This window comes from Solea senegalensis, linkage group LG8, assembly GCF_019176455.1.
Source record: "Solea senegalensis isolate Sse05_10M linkage group LG8, IFAPA_SoseM_1, whole genome shotgun sequence".
NCBI classification, from domain to species: domain Eukaryota; kingdom Metazoa; phylum Chordata; class Actinopteri; order Pleuronectiformes; family Soleidae; genus Solea; species Solea senegalensis.
Window position 1 is genome coordinate 5,149,574 of NC_058028.1, and position 17,222 is coordinate 5,166,795.

At 39.4% G+C, this 17,222-nt stretch overlaps 1 protein-coding gene across 1 annotated transcript; it reads right to left on the reverse strand.

Annotated features, from left to right (window-relative positions):
• Positions 1-1,786: 1,786 nt before the first annotated feature.
• Positions 1,787-16,239, reverse strand: rcbtb2 (regulator of chromosome condensation (RCC1) and BTB (POZ) domain containing protein 2). The gene is made up of 12 exons (XM_044032508.1): positions 15,948-16,239; positions 13,230-13,364; positions 11,774-11,924; positions 10,629-10,795; positions 9,684-9,842; positions 8,410-8,517; positions 8,157-8,299; positions 7,638-7,828; positions 7,218-7,344; positions 5,396-5,535; positions 5,154-5,284; positions 1,787-5,038 (listed from the first exon to the last, which is right to left on the reverse strand). Exons 2-12 carry the CDS (start codon positions 13,353-13,355, stop codon positions 4,898-4,900), a joined length of 1,584 nt encoding a protein of 527 aa, XP_043888443.1. The 5' UTR covers positions 13,356-13,364; positions 15,948-16,239; the 3' UTR covers positions 1,787-4,897.
• Between the last annotated feature and the right edge of the window lie 983 nt (positions 16,240-17,222).

Below are 17,222 nucleotides of genomic sequence, written 5' to 3' on the forward strand. Positions count from 1 at the left end.
TGTGTGGTTACCTCCTGGCTTCCTCTTCCACTCGATGACATTCTCTCATTTTGGGTGCGTCATTTTCTTAGGATGTAGGTGGAGGCCTAGCTACAACAGTTAGAGCCAAACTGATGTTTTTTTCCCCCATCTTTCGAGATTAAAGTCATAATTATTAATTATCAAGCAAAATATCAGCTGCAACCTGCGTCAACACCGCAGAGCATTTCAGGAAGTTACATTTTGATTTGGGCTTCACAAATCAAAAAACAAAAACAAAACAACATTTATATACTGTGTATATATACGTATACTGCTTCACTTAACTTTTTAAAAATTTTGTATGCTTGTTATGCACCAATGACACCAGAACAAATTCCTTGTATGTGCAAATCATACTTGGCAATAAAGCTCTTCTGATTCTGATTCTGATGCTTAATCTTTTGGCACATCACACACCACATTATCATTAGCGACAGGACTTTAAAAAGATTGTGTGTGAAGAAACTAAGTCTGTTTGGAAGAAAGAATCACACACACTTTGTGTAGGAGGAAATGGCTGGTACATGTACATCTGTGTTCTATTGCTGTTTAATAATAATAACTACTGTATATCACATTTCATTAAATAATGATAAAAAAAACTTTTTCTTTGTAATATTACTTTTTTTCTACTCTAGTAGAGACCAAAGTTAGGAATGGATTGCCTTTGGTGATGCATATGTATTTAAAAAAAAATAAAAATAAACATTACTGTCTCAGTAAACAGGGTTTGCGATATCTGCTTTTAGCGCAGGCATTTCAAAGGCCCTAGTTTGTTAGTTTGGTTATTTTACTTACTCAAAAAATCATTTTGGTCCAAACAAAAAACACTTACATGTATATCTGCACATGAAAAGGACAAAAAAATGATTCATTTACAAAGCTACTGTTAGCAACAGATAGCAGTGTCAGCAGTTGTAGTCTTAGCCATCGTAGCATTAGCTGCTGTAGCTGCTAATGCTACAAAACAAACCCATCAATGAGTTCTGTTCAAGGGTCAAACATTTCAGAAATGAGCTAACACCGGGTCTCCTCAGTGGGTTTTTGACATAGTAAAAATAAATCTTTCAGTTGTAAATTGATTTGATGTCAGTTTTTGAACTATTGGACAAAACTAGCCATGAGTCACAGGGGTGTTCACTCATATTTGTCATTGTTTTAGCGTCTATTGTCCTCTTTGGACATCATGTTACTGGAGAAGACCTGAAAATAGCATTTACTATACAAGATAATGTTAGATACTGTGAAAATGATGTTGATAATGTTAGATAATGTTAACTGACGTGGCAAAATGACATTTTCCTATGGACTTCCTTTTGCAACCAGAAAGCTACTCACAGGTGGCTAACTGCTACTTTCGTTCCTCGCTATCAGGTTTCACTTTTCCAACTGAAAGACTAAACCTATTTCTACAGTTCATGTTTTTGAATTTCACACTAAAGCTACATCCACAGTACTGTGGCATTTCCCTGCCCTGACAATAGAAAAAAAATCGCTGCTGCCTTGCTGGTCTTTGTTTGTCAGCCCCTGCATTTTGAAGGTCCATTTTTACTCGTAGAGTCAGTAGTCCAATCAATCAGTCAGGAAAACAACGAAGAAGAGTGTCTACTGGCGTTTAAAACATGCAACATGAAGGTTAGTTCAATTTGAGGGCAGGGACAGAAGTAAAACAGCTGTTGGTTAAATGCTAAAAGGGCAGTCTTGTAATATTTTTATATAGCTACATCACAAAACACCAATCACAGCCAATAACACACCAATCACGTCACAGTTTCATTCATTTTAATACATTTCACCATTAGTGCCACTCTGAGCAGCATACAGCATTAGTCATACAAATTATATTATCAAAACAAATATGTATATAAAAAAATAATAATTAAAATAATTTGCTTGTTAAAGTAAACGTTTACGAATTGAACTGTGTGAACTTGTGACCCTATAATATGACGTACAGGCTACTTTTATCACAGTTGGCATTTTCCACTAAGCTAGTGTTTTTAAATTACGACAAGGGGAAGAAATCTAGAGAAACACTTGTTTATGAACAAAGTTTGCCTGCCAACTTTTTGTAAACATAACAAACTGCAGTGACACGTGATTGACAAGCTTCACAGGAGTCAGAGAACAAGTGTAGGTAACTGTTTCCACCTGAACAGAGTGGGTTGAAATCGGAACTCAAGTAAACATGAAGTGGGTTTATAAAACGTAACAGATGTAACAGCACCTTAGGCTACATCCACACTGCTGCTGCGTTTTCATTTAAAAATAGTGTTTCGCGAAACCAAGTCCTTCTTTCACAGCTGATAGTTGAACTCAGTGTAGCGCGTCGTCATTTTCAAGCGTCTCGATTGACAGGGCTTGAAAACGCCAGGGGTCGTGTGGATGTCTGACAAAACTGGAGCAGAATTTATGCATTTTTAAACAAAAACAGATTAGTGTGGATGTAGCCCGTCTTCACCAAAACAGTGCAAATGTGAATCAGAACAAAGATCAGCATAACTTTGGATGGCACCCTAAAACCCTAACCCAGGTGACCAACTATAAACACAATGGCAAAACTTTACCACTGACAGTACACAAGAAAACAGACATTATCACTGATCGGATAAAAAAAACACAAAACTATAATTGTTCAGAAGTAATAAGTTGCCGTTTGTCGGACAGACAAAGAGCTTGCTTGTTTTTAATTCAATAAATACTTCTATATTCTCTACACTGTTTGAGAATCGAGGCTTCCCTTAAAAGAAAAGCAATAAGTCTAGGTTTATTGAAGTGTGGATGTTGGTGAACCAGACAGTCACTCTCACACTAAACCTAAACACACTAAACAGAAGGAAAAAACTAATTTTTTGCTATAAAATCTGATTAAATCTATGCCTGTTTGAGTCTACGGTATCTTAAGAACATGATTGATACGTGTTCTTGCAGTTGAAGCTGTTTTTCTGGTCGTGAACTGAGGTTTGTAAACCTCTCACTCTCCCGAACCAACGTCTATAGAGAAAATCAGCAATTTTATAACATAGTACACAGTTTTTAACCCACTGTTGCCTCCATCTGTAACTTCAAATACATTATGTTGTGGTTTCAGTGCATAACATAATTTGTTCAGCTTTGCCTCAGTAACATAAACTAACCAAAGGGGGCAGCAGTTAACCAGGGGCTGCTGTGTCCTGAGGAGCTTAAAAATGCAGATTTTCTCTATGGACTTTGGTGCAGGAGAGTGTCTATCAGCTAGAAAAGACTGTCTAATGGCGAGATAAAACCGATAAGACATAGTCCTAAAATATCGTAGACTTAAACAGGCACATTCTTGTTACTGTGGGTGTGCAGAGGGCAGCTAGTTACTGACTATTACCCCAATCCCACTCACTTAAATGTGAGCGTGTTTAATTTTAATTTTACATTCACGGGAACTCAAATGAAGAGACTAATACTTCCTAATACTTAACCTTTGGCAGCAATGTTAATGTTTTTCATCTGACCCGTTACAACTGTGGACAGTTTGAACAAGGGACAGAAGTAAAAAAAGATATAAAATAGAAACGACGGTGACAGATTGACTGAGCGCCGTTGTCTTTTTTTGTTCGTGACGTCACATTTCCCTCACAGGTACAACAAGTTCACTCAGGATAGTTTTAGTGTGAAAGAGCCGGCTTAAATGTCTGTACTTCATGGAACCACACTTCAAAAGAAACCTACAATATCCCTCTAAAGGGGCAGTGCTCTAAAATGAATGCAGTCAAGCGTGCAGTGCTTTCTGGTTTCGGGATGACACCTGCGGCAGAGCCGCGCGTCTACAGACAGTGCATTTACATGGCGTTCAAGGAAAATTGACTTTGACTAACACGCTGAGATAACGTGGTTGTGAGTCCAGTCACAGTCGTTTAGTTGTACTGTACGTTCTGCTGGATCTAAACTGGCCTAGATATCCTAGATACTGTGCACATGTCCCAAACTTTCCGCTCCAGGGCCTTGACCCGTAAAATTAAAGAGGATGATACACAAAAGAAGCAAACAACATCGAGAGAAACGTGGTCTATGTGTGTTTTTGGACTGACAAGGAGACAGAATTTCAGCACTGTCATAGAGGTGGGCAAGACATATCGTCCACAACAATGTTGGGATTGTTGTCGTTTTAAAGATACGCAAATTTACATTATTGAGTATTTAAATGACTTCACAAAAATTGATGAAACACGCACTGAAAGTCCACATGTTCCCTGAATGAGTGCAGCAGAGATCACATGTTTCTACACTGTAGTTCAATTATAATAAGTCTTTGAAGTGAAATTTTCACTTAAAATGCTAAACTTAAAAGAAAATGTTTTCCTGAAACATTGCGTCCATTGATATAATCGTTATCATCAAAATTTAAAAAAAAAACAATACTGAGATTTATTTTTTTTTTGCCCATATTGCCCACCTCTACTCTGTCACCCCGAAAACACCTGATACAAAACGGGCTGAAACGGGGGCTATCGCCACCTAGTGCAGAGGAGGCGGCCGCACTTCCGACTCGTCGCTCGTGCTTGTGCTGTGCGCTGGGACAAAGACGGTGCAGCAATGAAACCGGTTGTTTAAGATACAACCTTGGTTCAACTTAAGTGGGCATGGAAACGTACTGACTGTCAGCTTGTGACTGAGTGGAAGAGTAAATATTTATTAAACCCATCAAGGAACCGGTGTGTTTGTGCGAGGTTAGGGCAGCAACACCGAGGCGTCTTCTCTTAGAGGGTGCAACCTGAAACCAGTCGGCTTCTCCACTGTTTACATCCCAAGTGTCAAGGCTTTGAAGTCGTGATAGGCCTTGTGTTTACTTTGGTCTCGGGTCGACACTCAGGACCTCACACTTGTCACCGCGGGGGCTTTCTAGTCAGTTTTTGAAGGCCCCGTAGCGACTGGCTTTGCTAATGAAGTTCTTGAGCAGGTCGTGGTCCATGTCTGCAAAGGCCTGGGTCTGCGTGACGGCCGTGAGGTGGTTGACGCAAAACTTGAAGCAGAACTCCTCCAGGTCCTAAAAATGAAGAGGGGCCTGTCTGGTCAATGAAGGTGTGCAAGTGACTAGGCTACTGTGAAGGCACCCACCACCAACACGGTGTCTGACTGTGTGTCAGCAGCTACAAGCTTACCCGCGCCTCATACTTGACCGCGGCGGAGAGCAGAGTGATGGCGTTCTCCTCGGAGATGCCTCTCTTGATCGTCTCCTGGCACAACCTCTTCAGCCTCGTCTCCCGGTAGAATGTGGCCAAATCTAACAGCCCTACACACACACACACAGACACACACAAACACACAAACCAGTGTGTTCTCAGACTTCAATCCTTGTGCTGTCAGTGTGTACAGAGACTGTGTGGGTCCTCTAAGGGCTTACCAATAGCGTCCTCTGGTGGCAGGTTAATTGTGTCTGTGTAGAGATACTCCAGAAAAGCTCTGTACACCAGATATGAGAACTGGTGGATTTCTATAGCGTCCTCGTCTGTTTCGTTCAGAAGTGCACGGAAATGTTCACACCTGGAGAAAGAGAGACAGAAAGGAAAAGGGAAGTGACTTTTTCTGCAACATGTTATTCTCAGAGGTTGTTCTGAAAACCTAAAAATGGGTGGTCAGATAAATAAAATACAGAGCACTTGCATAAAACATACTAAACATACAGTGTCTCTTTGAAATGGTTGATGTGGGAGATGTTTCTGTAACAGTTAATACACCAGTATGTAGAAGCTCTTTAACAGAAACTATATTTTTAATGCTAAAATTTCATTATTATAAAATAGTAAAAGCATATTTTTATTGCTTGATTAAGATGTCAAATTATACTTATTCACTTGCTTTCCTCAAGACATTCGTTTTCTTGCTCCAACACACCTGATTCAAATAAATGGCTCGTTATCAGGCGTCTGCAGTGTTCGCTGATGAGCTGAACATTTGAATCAGGTGTGTTGGAGCAGGGAAACATCTCAAAGACGCAGGGCAGTGGGTCCCCAGGAACCAGAATTGAGAAACCCTGGTCTAATACATTTGTTAAGCACTGTATATAACAAATAATACAAATAAATTTGCTTAACTTCAGCAACCAGTTATTGTACAACAGTAATGGTCTCTGTCATCTATTTCTTATGTCTGCACTGGGTGCAGGTAAATTAATTAAATATTAAACACAAGAAACAAATGTTTAAAAAAAAATGTAACTTTTGGATGGAAAAAAATGATTTATCAAGTTTCTAAAAACAAAAATGCTCAATTTGTAATAAATGACCGATAAATAAATAATAATTGGATAATGCAGATGATTAAAAAATGGCAAATAATGTGGGATAATTATCATAAATGTCACTATATACCAATCATATCACTTCATATTGGTTACACTGGTTATTAATCTCAACAAGAATACAGGTACCATTACAAAATATCTCTAATAGTACCCGTTAAAGTGAGTGGAAAAAGTATAATTACATGAACTGCTAAGTCAAGAATCTCCAGCCTCCATTTACATTTACACTTCCTGAGGAAACATGAAGCTGCTCAGCCAACAACTACGTCCTCATGCATTTTCCATAATATTTGTACCTTAAGGTCGTCGTGCATTTTAAAACACTGATTACCATTTCAGACCCCCTCACTTCTCACGTCTGCTTGCTCTAAACTCTACCACGCTATCACATGTTCCCCAGGTCACGTTGAATAAACAACCGTGTGGTGAATCTCTTTAAAAAACCTATCATTTTGCATACGATTTTGCCCGAAGTGTTTTTCCCCTTGCATGTTGGTGTGACGATCACTGGTGTGATGTCTCAGACAGTCTGGCTCCTTCCCGACTGACAGTGCAAAAGAGCAACGGGACAGGAATGCAGATACTTCTGAGTCCAAGTTTGGTTACAACGAGGACAAAAAAACAGGAAACAATATTGTCTGTCTTTGCCTCTCTGTGACATTGACAGGAAAGACAAGGAAGCGGCGCTCGACAGAAGGAAACACAGAAGCTCAGTATGTATGTATGTTTGAGCGTGGACCAAAATCCAGAAATGACTGTCGGGGTTCAGGTCAAGTTCGGTCACGTCAATCAAGGTGGTAATCACTTATGTTTTCATCTCAGTGTGGGTTCATCCTCTCTGCACATGTTTATTACACTCGTAAGTGCTGTGAAGTTTTGGTTATTTGCAAACGCTGGTGCACATTTTTTTACTTTTCCGTACCGGATTTTGAGCAGGGCTTTGTGGACGTGGATAAACTTCCCGTCAACCAGGAACTTCAGGTCTGAAATCTCTGGACTATCGAACTCCTTCTTCAAAGACTGAGCCACAGTCAGGTAGTCGTCGCCATCTGACAAAGAAAAAAAATATAAATATTGAACGAATGAATGAATGAATGAAGTAACGATTCTTTTCATAATCGTTTAATCGGTTTGTTTTGGTCCAAAACGAACCCAAATGATGCATTTTAAATGTTTTCTTTTGTTACGTGGATTAGATTAGATAAAGATTAGATTCTACTTTTTTCACATTTCATATTTAAGAAGCTGAAAAACCAGAGAAACCTGTTGTAATTATTGAAAGAAAACACTCAAATCTGTTTCTTCAGTTTCTAAAGTGTTTATTTTGCTAAAGCAGCCTTACCCACTGACAGGAGGTGCCACGTCACTGAAGGTGTGGCGAAACACGCAAACACGTCGTCCGTGCTGCTGAAGTGTGTGACGTGGGGACTGGCCACAGCCTGACCTCGACACTGGCCCCACATCAGAACCTGTCCACTCTGAGTCTTGGCGGCGGACGTGTGGCTGGTGTGAAACGCGGCCACCTCCACCATCCTGGTGACACAAAGAGAATTTAAAACCTTTAAAAAGAGCCGCTGTTATCGTTTTAATATGCAGACTGCGAGTTGAAATGTGTCAAACGTAGAGACAAAGAGGGCACAGCGGGCACCGATTTGTCAAATACGCTGTAAGGAAATCAATCCGTTATCTTTATTTAGGTACAGTTCAACTCCCTGTGCATCCAAATATCTAATCAACCAATCACACGTGATGAAGAAGACCTGTTTATTTTCAAATTGAGCATCAGCTCGAAACAGAAATGTGATTTAAGTGTCTTTGAACATAGCATCGATTAACAATCAATGAATCGAACAATACTAACCTCTCTTTGTCTGTGTTTATTTGAGTGGGGGACGCTTGGTTACTCTTGTTTCCTGTTCCTAGCTGCCCATACGAGTTTGCCCCCCAGGCGTAAACAACTCCCTCATCTGTGAGTGCCAGTGTATGAGCATATCCACAGGCAACCTGCGAACACATAGACAGGGGAGGGGTGGGGATTCATCTCGAGTGTTGGGCTGGAATAATTCATCACAAATGACAAACAGCTTCTCCTTCTGGCTTCTCTTGGCTCTCACCTGGACAATGTTGATGCCCTGGAGAGCCGCGAGCCTGCACGGGGTCTGCTGATTCCCATTGTTGCCCAAACCGAGCTGTCCATTGCAGTTGTAGCCCCAACCATAGATCTACAAAAAAAGGGGGACACATTTAGTGAATATAAAAACATAATTAAAGTGTAACTAAACCCCTAAACCACTTATTTTTCCCAGTGTTTATGTGTAATGTTAGTCATTTTGTTTGTTGATCCAGGTGCAAATCTTCAGTGTATCTACTGCCCTCTCTGGTCAAACGCCGGCTACTGCATTCGATCATCACCCTCTCGTCCAATCAGTGCGAGGCTCATTGTCCCCAGACTCCTCCCCCTTTTATAAACGCCGGAGGTGTTGCTTCGTCATCTCCGATTGAGAGTCTCGTGTCACTGAACATCTCACACAGGTGCAACAGATGTCAGATTTCACTACCAGACCACGCCCCCTGCACCGCTCCACACTCACCCTCACTCAGCTATCAGCCCACTTCTTCGCATTTTTCAAAATCGGGTATTGGGCGGAGTTAGCCTCAGAAGACGAGGCTTAGTTACGCTTTTTTCGAAAAGATTTTTCAGAGCTTGGTTAATGTTTGACACTTATTTTACAGGTCTTAATCTCAATTTAAAGCCCAGTGTGTAAGAATTAGTGACCTCTAAAGGTCGCCTTTACATACCAGAAAGGATGCACAAACTATTTTCCTTCTTATTTGTTGCTTTATATATCCGCTTTAAATATTGAATTTGATTGAGAATAGCACAGCAATAATCAGACGCAAAAGCTCCTGCTGATTTCGAACGTAAAGCACTTTATCTAAACTACTGTTATGAATAAAAAATGATGAGACTTGCCAAACATACAGTACTTTTTATTTTGTATTATTTGTTCTTTCTCTCGTTTTCTCTTCACTTTCTTTCAGTAGAAGTTCGGGTTTGCCAAGTCCTCAAAACAATGAACTCATTGACTGTTAAGTGTGATGAATACTGTCTTCTGGGTGGAGATAACACAGCTACTTGTCCATGCATGAGGGCATTAAATCTGGAAATAATTATTCTGGGTCTGCCCCTTCCAATTAATCGGCATCGTTCATGAAATGATGAGTCATGTCGCTAATGTACAAACTGCTTGACTCATGAATATCTTATACTCGCGTGTGACGCACATGCTCATCAATCAGCCCACCCTTCAAAAATAGTTAAGGGCCACTGAGTCACAGATTCACGTAATTCGTGTAAAACGCTTGCAAGACTGATGTGACCCGTCACCTCTCCGTTGTCCAGGACGGCCATGGAGCAGAGCTGACCGCAGGCGACGTTGACCACCACTTTGCTCTGCAGGCAGCTGCTGACGCGACGCGGTGTCGGCTGGTTGGCAGTGGACCCCGAGCCCACTTGGCCTGAGTTGTTGTAGCCCCACGCGTACACCTGGACACAGAGATGTAAAGATATAAGATGCAACATTTAACAACATACAGACTCATTTAGTGTAAGACGAGCTAAACCTTTCCAGTTCATAAAACTCTGATCTTATTTTGAGCTTCTGCCTCACATCTTGAGTTGCTGCTTTGTTTCACATCAGGTTTGGTTTTTGTTCAAAAACGAACCTTTAAAACGCTCTAAATGCTCCTCAAATGCCAGGACTTTTCAGTGTGCATCTGCTGGTACTGCATTATTTCACAATAAAAGCCTTGTTGGGAAGAAACACTAGAATGCTTTTACTTTGAAACAGGGCGTGTTGCATTTAACATTGGAGCTGCGATTCAGGTGATGATGTTTGACACAATCCAAATCTGTACCGAAAACTCGATTTGTTTCACTTGTGTGAAAGAGTAGCTACTTCCTGTTACCGCTATTGTTTTATGAGAGTTGTAGTTGCTACCCACTGTAAAAACTAAAGAAGAAACCCTATCACCTAACTAAATATAAATCTACTGAATAAAAATACAAGATTATTTATTCTAAAATCCCCCAAACTGACGCAAATTGTTTCAATAAAGAGCGAAAAAAACCAAGGCTTTCCAGAGAATTCGGGTGGCGATAACTGATCATTGTGTGGCATATACAACTTTAAAGAGGAAAAAGAGAGGATCAGTCAATTCAATCAGGGAGTGAACAGAAGCATGGGACTGAGAGAGACGCCTAGAGGCAGAAATGACACTACTAATGAAGCAGAAAGTAAAGAAAAGGTCATAACTGAGGGACATAAATCACCTCTCCGTCGGTTGTGAGGGCGATGGTGTGGTGGGAGCCACAGGCGACCTCCGTCACTCTCTTGCTGAGCAGGTTGGTGGAAACCAGGGCAGGGGTCAGTCCGTGGTTGGTAGTCCCATTTCCCAGTTGGCTGTAGCCGTTGTGGCCCCAAGCAAACACCTCTCCCTCTGCAAAGCAGCAGCAGACAGAAGTTATATTCCAGTGTCACGGTGGTTACAATTTTATTAACAAAGAACAAAGATTAGACCTCTTTGTATATAATTCACAGCACAGGCTGAATAGGACTCCTTGTATTACTGAGAAATGTTGATTAGTTGGCTAACAAATGTATTTGCAGTAAAAGTACCGCAAAAAATGAGGAACATCGATTATCAGCTCATTTATTTGCGTCTTCACTCTCTGGCCACTTTATTAGGAACATATTTACTGCTTTTTATGTTTTGAGTGCTTTTTTCTATGACTGTATTAAAAAATATATACAAAAAGGATATAAGAATGTGCAATACAGCGTCTTATATCCTTTTTTTCAGTTCACAAAACGTCTATTTTGTGACTTCTGCACAACTATTGCTACTCAAATTTTAAAAAACCCCAAACAGAATTGATTTTGTGAAGCCTGAAGACGTGACCTATAAAGACACACCCCCAGGCCGTCCATATAAGACGTTCTTTCAAGCTCCAGTGTGAAACTTCTGTCATCAAAACTGTTTAACTGTTTAAGGGGTCGTTCACATGCAGACGGGGTTTCTAAGCAACCAAAATCCTGGGAGCCGCCGAGACGACTGGCCTCGCCATATTAATTAACACGTTAAACTAAGAAAAACAATCAAAACAAAGACTCGATGCACATGTGTCAAAATAAAAACTGGCTGTGTGTGTCCTCTTATTTAGGAGCTTCATCTGGATGACACACAGTTTCTCCACCAGAGAACTACGCATCTACAAGATGCTGCGTGTGAACCGTTTTTAATAAAGGTGTCTGTCTTATACAGCATGTCACAGCAGTGACACACCGCCGCCATTAAAGCAAGACTCTAGACATCTGAATGTGTCACGTCCATTTGTCTGTGATGGTATTCCTCTGCACTCTGACGGTAAATGTTGGCCCTCGGGGGGACAAATAAAGGATTCCTGAACTGAATTACCTGCAGTAGCGATAACCACATGTGGTCCTGTTCCGTAGCTCAGGGATACAATCTTCTTTCCACACAGGACATCAATCCTGCGCGGCTCAATCGTGCTTTGAAGATCACCCAGCCCTAAACAGCCGCTGCAGTTTGTGCCCAATGCAAAGACCTGGAAAACAGACGCAAACATCACGGCTCAAATGCTTCCAGGATTGATGAATGATTCATGACATGTGGCTTTCAAGTGTTCGCCGATGTCCTAGAGCCACAGTTTCTCAAACTGTGGTACTGGTACGTGGAGGAAAATCAGAAATACTGTTCAGAGTGAAGCTGAGTAATTGTGTCTGCAATGAAGCAGAACATTAAACAAATAACAAAGGATTTATAATAATAACTTAAATAATAGTAATTAGAGTCACCTTATCTCTCGATCCATCTTAATCTAATTTCACTATACCAGCGTGTAAAGTATATGGGATGAAGAGGAGAATGATGAGAAAATGATGTTATTGGGAATAAATCTGCCTCCTGTGAAAACTGAACTGTAACTCGGTACTTGAAATGCTGTATCTATTTAGCAGAATAGTCTCTGTGCCGGGCACTATGAGCACCGAGCGCCCACACAAATGGAGCTCTTCGCCTCATATCTTTAAACATATACCACATTTTTTTTTTTATTATTCTAAATGAATAATTTCTCACCTTGTTATGTAAAGATATAACACGACCCATTCTTAGTGTGAACCCATTTGATGATTTTAATGTAACACATATTTGTTTGTATTTGAAAGAGATGCCAGCATGGGTATTGTTTATTTTATAATTAAAATTTGTCAATGGTCACATACGGGCGATATGAGTCACGGTGTCTACGTCAGCATTAGTAGTAAAGTCAGCTGTTCACTTGGCGGGGTTTTTAGTGTTTGAATGGAGAGAGGGTGAATGGGGAAGTCCTGCTTTTCGCTGAGCCCTGAGATTGCACACTGAGACTACATGTTTAGACATCGCTGTGTGCTGAATTGTTTGTTTCTTATCTGCAACTAAAACTACAAAACGCAGCACTTTGGAGCAGTAATTCATTGACGCCTTTACGGTCAGCGCGCCAGGCAAGGTACAGTTTTCCCCCTACGCCACCTCTGCAATTAGCTTTGTTTTTTGGATAGTCGACCGACAAAAACAACATATTTGAGCAGCAAACAGATGAGGCTCGCTCTGCTCTACAACTTTCCAACAGGATATAAATGGAGCTTGCTCGGGCATTAGCCTATATGGCTAAAGATAGACTCATTCTATCTGTTAATCCCCGTGAGTGGAGGTGCACCTTGAATCAGCCACAGAGTACGGGATGACTGCTGCTACTTCCTACCCAACCTCCAAACGCAAAAAATAATCAAACCAATGTTGTGAAAGCAGATTAAGAAACACATCTTAATGTAAACAGACAGATTAGGATTGGTCAAGGCCCAAGTGTTACCTCATCGTTGACTGTGACATACAGGGCTTCGTTTGCGGCACTGCCAAAGACACAGGCCTGTCGGATTAACCGTAGCTCCTCGGGAGGAAGAAGTGCAAACACTGGCCACTTCCCCACGTCCAGCATACTACTCGGCTGTGAAGAGAAGAAAAAAACATTGTGGATTTGAGCCACGTAGACCTTTTCATTTGAAAATGTAATGCACAAAAGCTGCATATGTGGATACATATGGGGTCAGTAGAGAGACGACAATCAAATCTGCTAGAAATCGTCTGTATTTATTCAAAATATTTCTTTTAACATGCACTTATCCACTCAGAATTGTGGGTATTCTTTGATAATAAAACTTGAATCATTTATTGCTGAGTCACAGTCATACTGAGGTTTTTTTTCATGTTAAAAATTATTCTTGCTCCGGGTTATTAAATGTCTGACTGCATACAAATCGGCCGTTCTTTGTATGACGCAGATGAAATCAGACCAAAAGGAAGGTCAAAGTGGACTGTGATGAAGAAGCAAAAAAGAAAAAGCAAGGAAAATCATTTTACATTTGGAATGAAACGCGCAGTCCCTCTGTCGCAACAAATGCATAAATTAAAAACCAGGATTTCTATATCTGAAAAGTGCTCAGGGGCACAGACGGCAACTGGGCAATGATTCCAGTTTTGCAGACGGATTAAACTGTGTGTTGATGGAGATAAACCTACAATCCTGTGTTTACTGACACTCAAGTGAAGTGCTGACGGCTAATACCTAAAGCCTAATACAATATTTCCAGACAAATTACTACACAATAAATCAAAACTACGTCCTCTTCTTGAATGTACATCAAGATTTCGACAGGGTGGAATAATCCAACCACATAAGAGGGATTAAAATGATTTGTGTGGTGTTGGAATAACGGTTATTTTCACAAAAGACTGATCAGTTGATTGTTTTCTTGATTAATCGAGTACTTGTTTTGACCACAAAATGTCAGAAATAGTTGAAAAATGTTGATCAGTGTTTCCCAAACCTGGAAATGATGATGTTCTCAAGTGTCTTCTTTTGACCACACACCAAAATTAATCAGTTTTAATGATTTCTTTGATATATGGAGCAAAGAAATCAGAAAATATTCACATTTAAGAAGCTGTTAAACCTCAGAGATTGAGCTTGATTTTCTTTTAAGATTAGTATTGTGTGCTAAAAATAACACCTTATCTCTTTGTGCCAAGATTCTGACCTCAAACTCATATTAGACTGTAAAGTATGTATGTATTAGACGCTGTATGAATATTTCCTATCTTGATTATGTTAAACAAAATGATTGCATTTCACAATATTATCGCAATTGTTGTAAAAACATGCTTTAATACTGTGTTTGTAGGTGCTTTCTGTCCAAAATCTATCTGCAATTGATCATTTGTTTGAAAGTTTACAAATACAATGGAAATAATGTTACTACTACTATTATTATATTACTTAAGATACCAAATAATGCTGCAAAAATGTTTTACTGTTACTAGAAAAAGTCATATTTAAGGAAAACATTTTTTTTTTTTAAATCATTTGTGGAATGACTTCCCCCTTGTGGTACTTCAAATGAATCACTAGGACTGTGTGTTGGTGTAATTTCACTGCAAAGTTTAACACGTGAAACATGTATGATTTAATCTGTATTCAAAATGATCCTGATAATGGAAATCCTGGAGTTTGCATGTTCTCCCTGTGTGTGTGTGTGTTTTTCTCCGGGTTCTCCGGTTTTCACCCACAGTCCAAAGACATGCCAATTTGGAAATAAGGCAAATTGGACAAACTAAATTGACCGTAGGTGTGAGAGTGAATGGTGACCCTGCCTATCGCCCTGCGTCAGCTGGGATTGGCACAGTGCCCCAGTGCGACCCTCATGAGCAAGACAAGGCGGAGTGATTTTTACCACCATGTGCAAAAGTATCACATATCTTCCTTTTTTTTTTATCATAATATAAAAAGGTATATAACATGTTTAACAATGCATTCAACACAGCTGTCTTTTATATTTCTGTTTCTGACAACAGAGATGTCCCTAAATAATATGTGGTGTGTGTCAGTATTCTTTATTGAACACAATGCATTAAATCAATGAAAGAAAACAGAATCGAAATTAGCAATCTACTTTGAAATAACACATCTAAATATTTGAGATGCTGTAAAATCGTTAATCCTAATGACAAACGTTTATTTAACCAAGATAATTACGAGAGAAGTCTGGCCAAGAGAGGAGCAGCAGCAGCACAATTACAGTATAAAACTCATTTATAACACATAACAATTACGTTATTATTATAATAACTAAACACGCTTTATTTTCTGGCATGAATAAAAACCTAATATAATGAAAAGGGGTTACTTATTGACGACGTTTAAGGACCTCGTATGTTTGCACTTCCTTAACTACTTGTAGACATACAGTATATGAACTATTAACTACTAAACTCAAACAATAATAATAATAATAATAATAATAATAATAATGATAATAGTAAAAAGAATAGTAATCTACACATGCTGCGTTTAAGGACCCAATGTCTGTCTTCACCAGCTAACATCATTTAAGTTAATACAGCATTATCATTAGCGGTAGCTAAGAACAGTACTACTAACATCAATAACATAAATTATAAAGATAACTTGTGTGAAATGAATGAGTGTTGCTGCTTTAGGTTTGTTGTGTCAAACTATTTTGACATCGTTTACCTTTCTTCTTCTTGTTCTGCTCCTGCTGCTGCTGTTGTTGATGTTGCTATTTTTTAGCTAATGTTTGGTCCGCGGGCGTCGTTTTGTCACCGACAGCGACGCCGAAGAACCGTCAGCAAACATAATCGAGAGGCCGAATACATCAATACATGTCGATAATCGGATTAATTATAAAGTCAAATCTGTCACTGTTGACGTTGTTGTTGTAGTTTAGCTTTAATCTCTTACAACAGCGACAGGAAAGAAACACACATACACACACTTCCTGTTATTTCGACGGTGCGTTCAATGACAGTCGGAGATTTGATATGTATCTATCTGTGGTATCGTGGACCTGTGATGACCTTTGATATTATAGACAGAGTTATGCCAGAACAGACTAGAATGACAAGAATAAACGGTGCCAGATACTGTAGAGAATCTATTTATCTAGATGTTTTCCCTCACAAGACAAAAGCAAACACCCACTTGATTTAGAAAAATGTGATGATTGTGTGCTTAAAAGGTAATCTAAAAAAAATTCAAATGACAAAAAACAAATTTTTACAATTTTAACAGACTGTAAAGGTTTTACGGACCTGCAGCCGATGTGCCACAAACCCAAGAGGTCCACGGACCCCCACTTGAGAACCACCACATTATACTGGCAGCATTAGAAGATGTAATAGCATATGAATTTTTTTTTTTTACCAGAGGTGCATGAAAACAGCTGATATTTAAATTAAGTGTCAGTTACAGGATGGTGGCAGAGCTTGTCACATATTACTAGTTAGAAATGTGTTCAGTTTTAAAGAAGCATCTTTTTCACTTCTTAATAATGTCCAGTAGGTGGAGCAGTGGAGAGTCACATGGACTTGTACTTATTACCAGGATGTTTGTGACTTAAAAATTATACACAGAAGTTGCATGTTAGAAAAAGCACATTATATGTGTCCTATTATATATAATATAATATACAATAAAGTAAAATATACACAAACACATATCAATTTTGTTTTTATGATTCCTGCGATATTAGAGCTATAAAAAACAAAACATCCATACGGACATGTCTGACATATAACAAGGTTTTAAGGGTGAACTTTATTCATACAGCACATTTAAAAACAAGTGAAAACAACAAATAAAGTAAAACACAGCAATGGAGACAAGTGACACATAAAACGAGAGAAGGAACAATGAGATCCATGAAAATAAGAATAATTCAATAAGAAAAAAATAGATAAAAGCTCAACTTGTATAAAAGCCACACATATATATTCATTTATTTAGTAA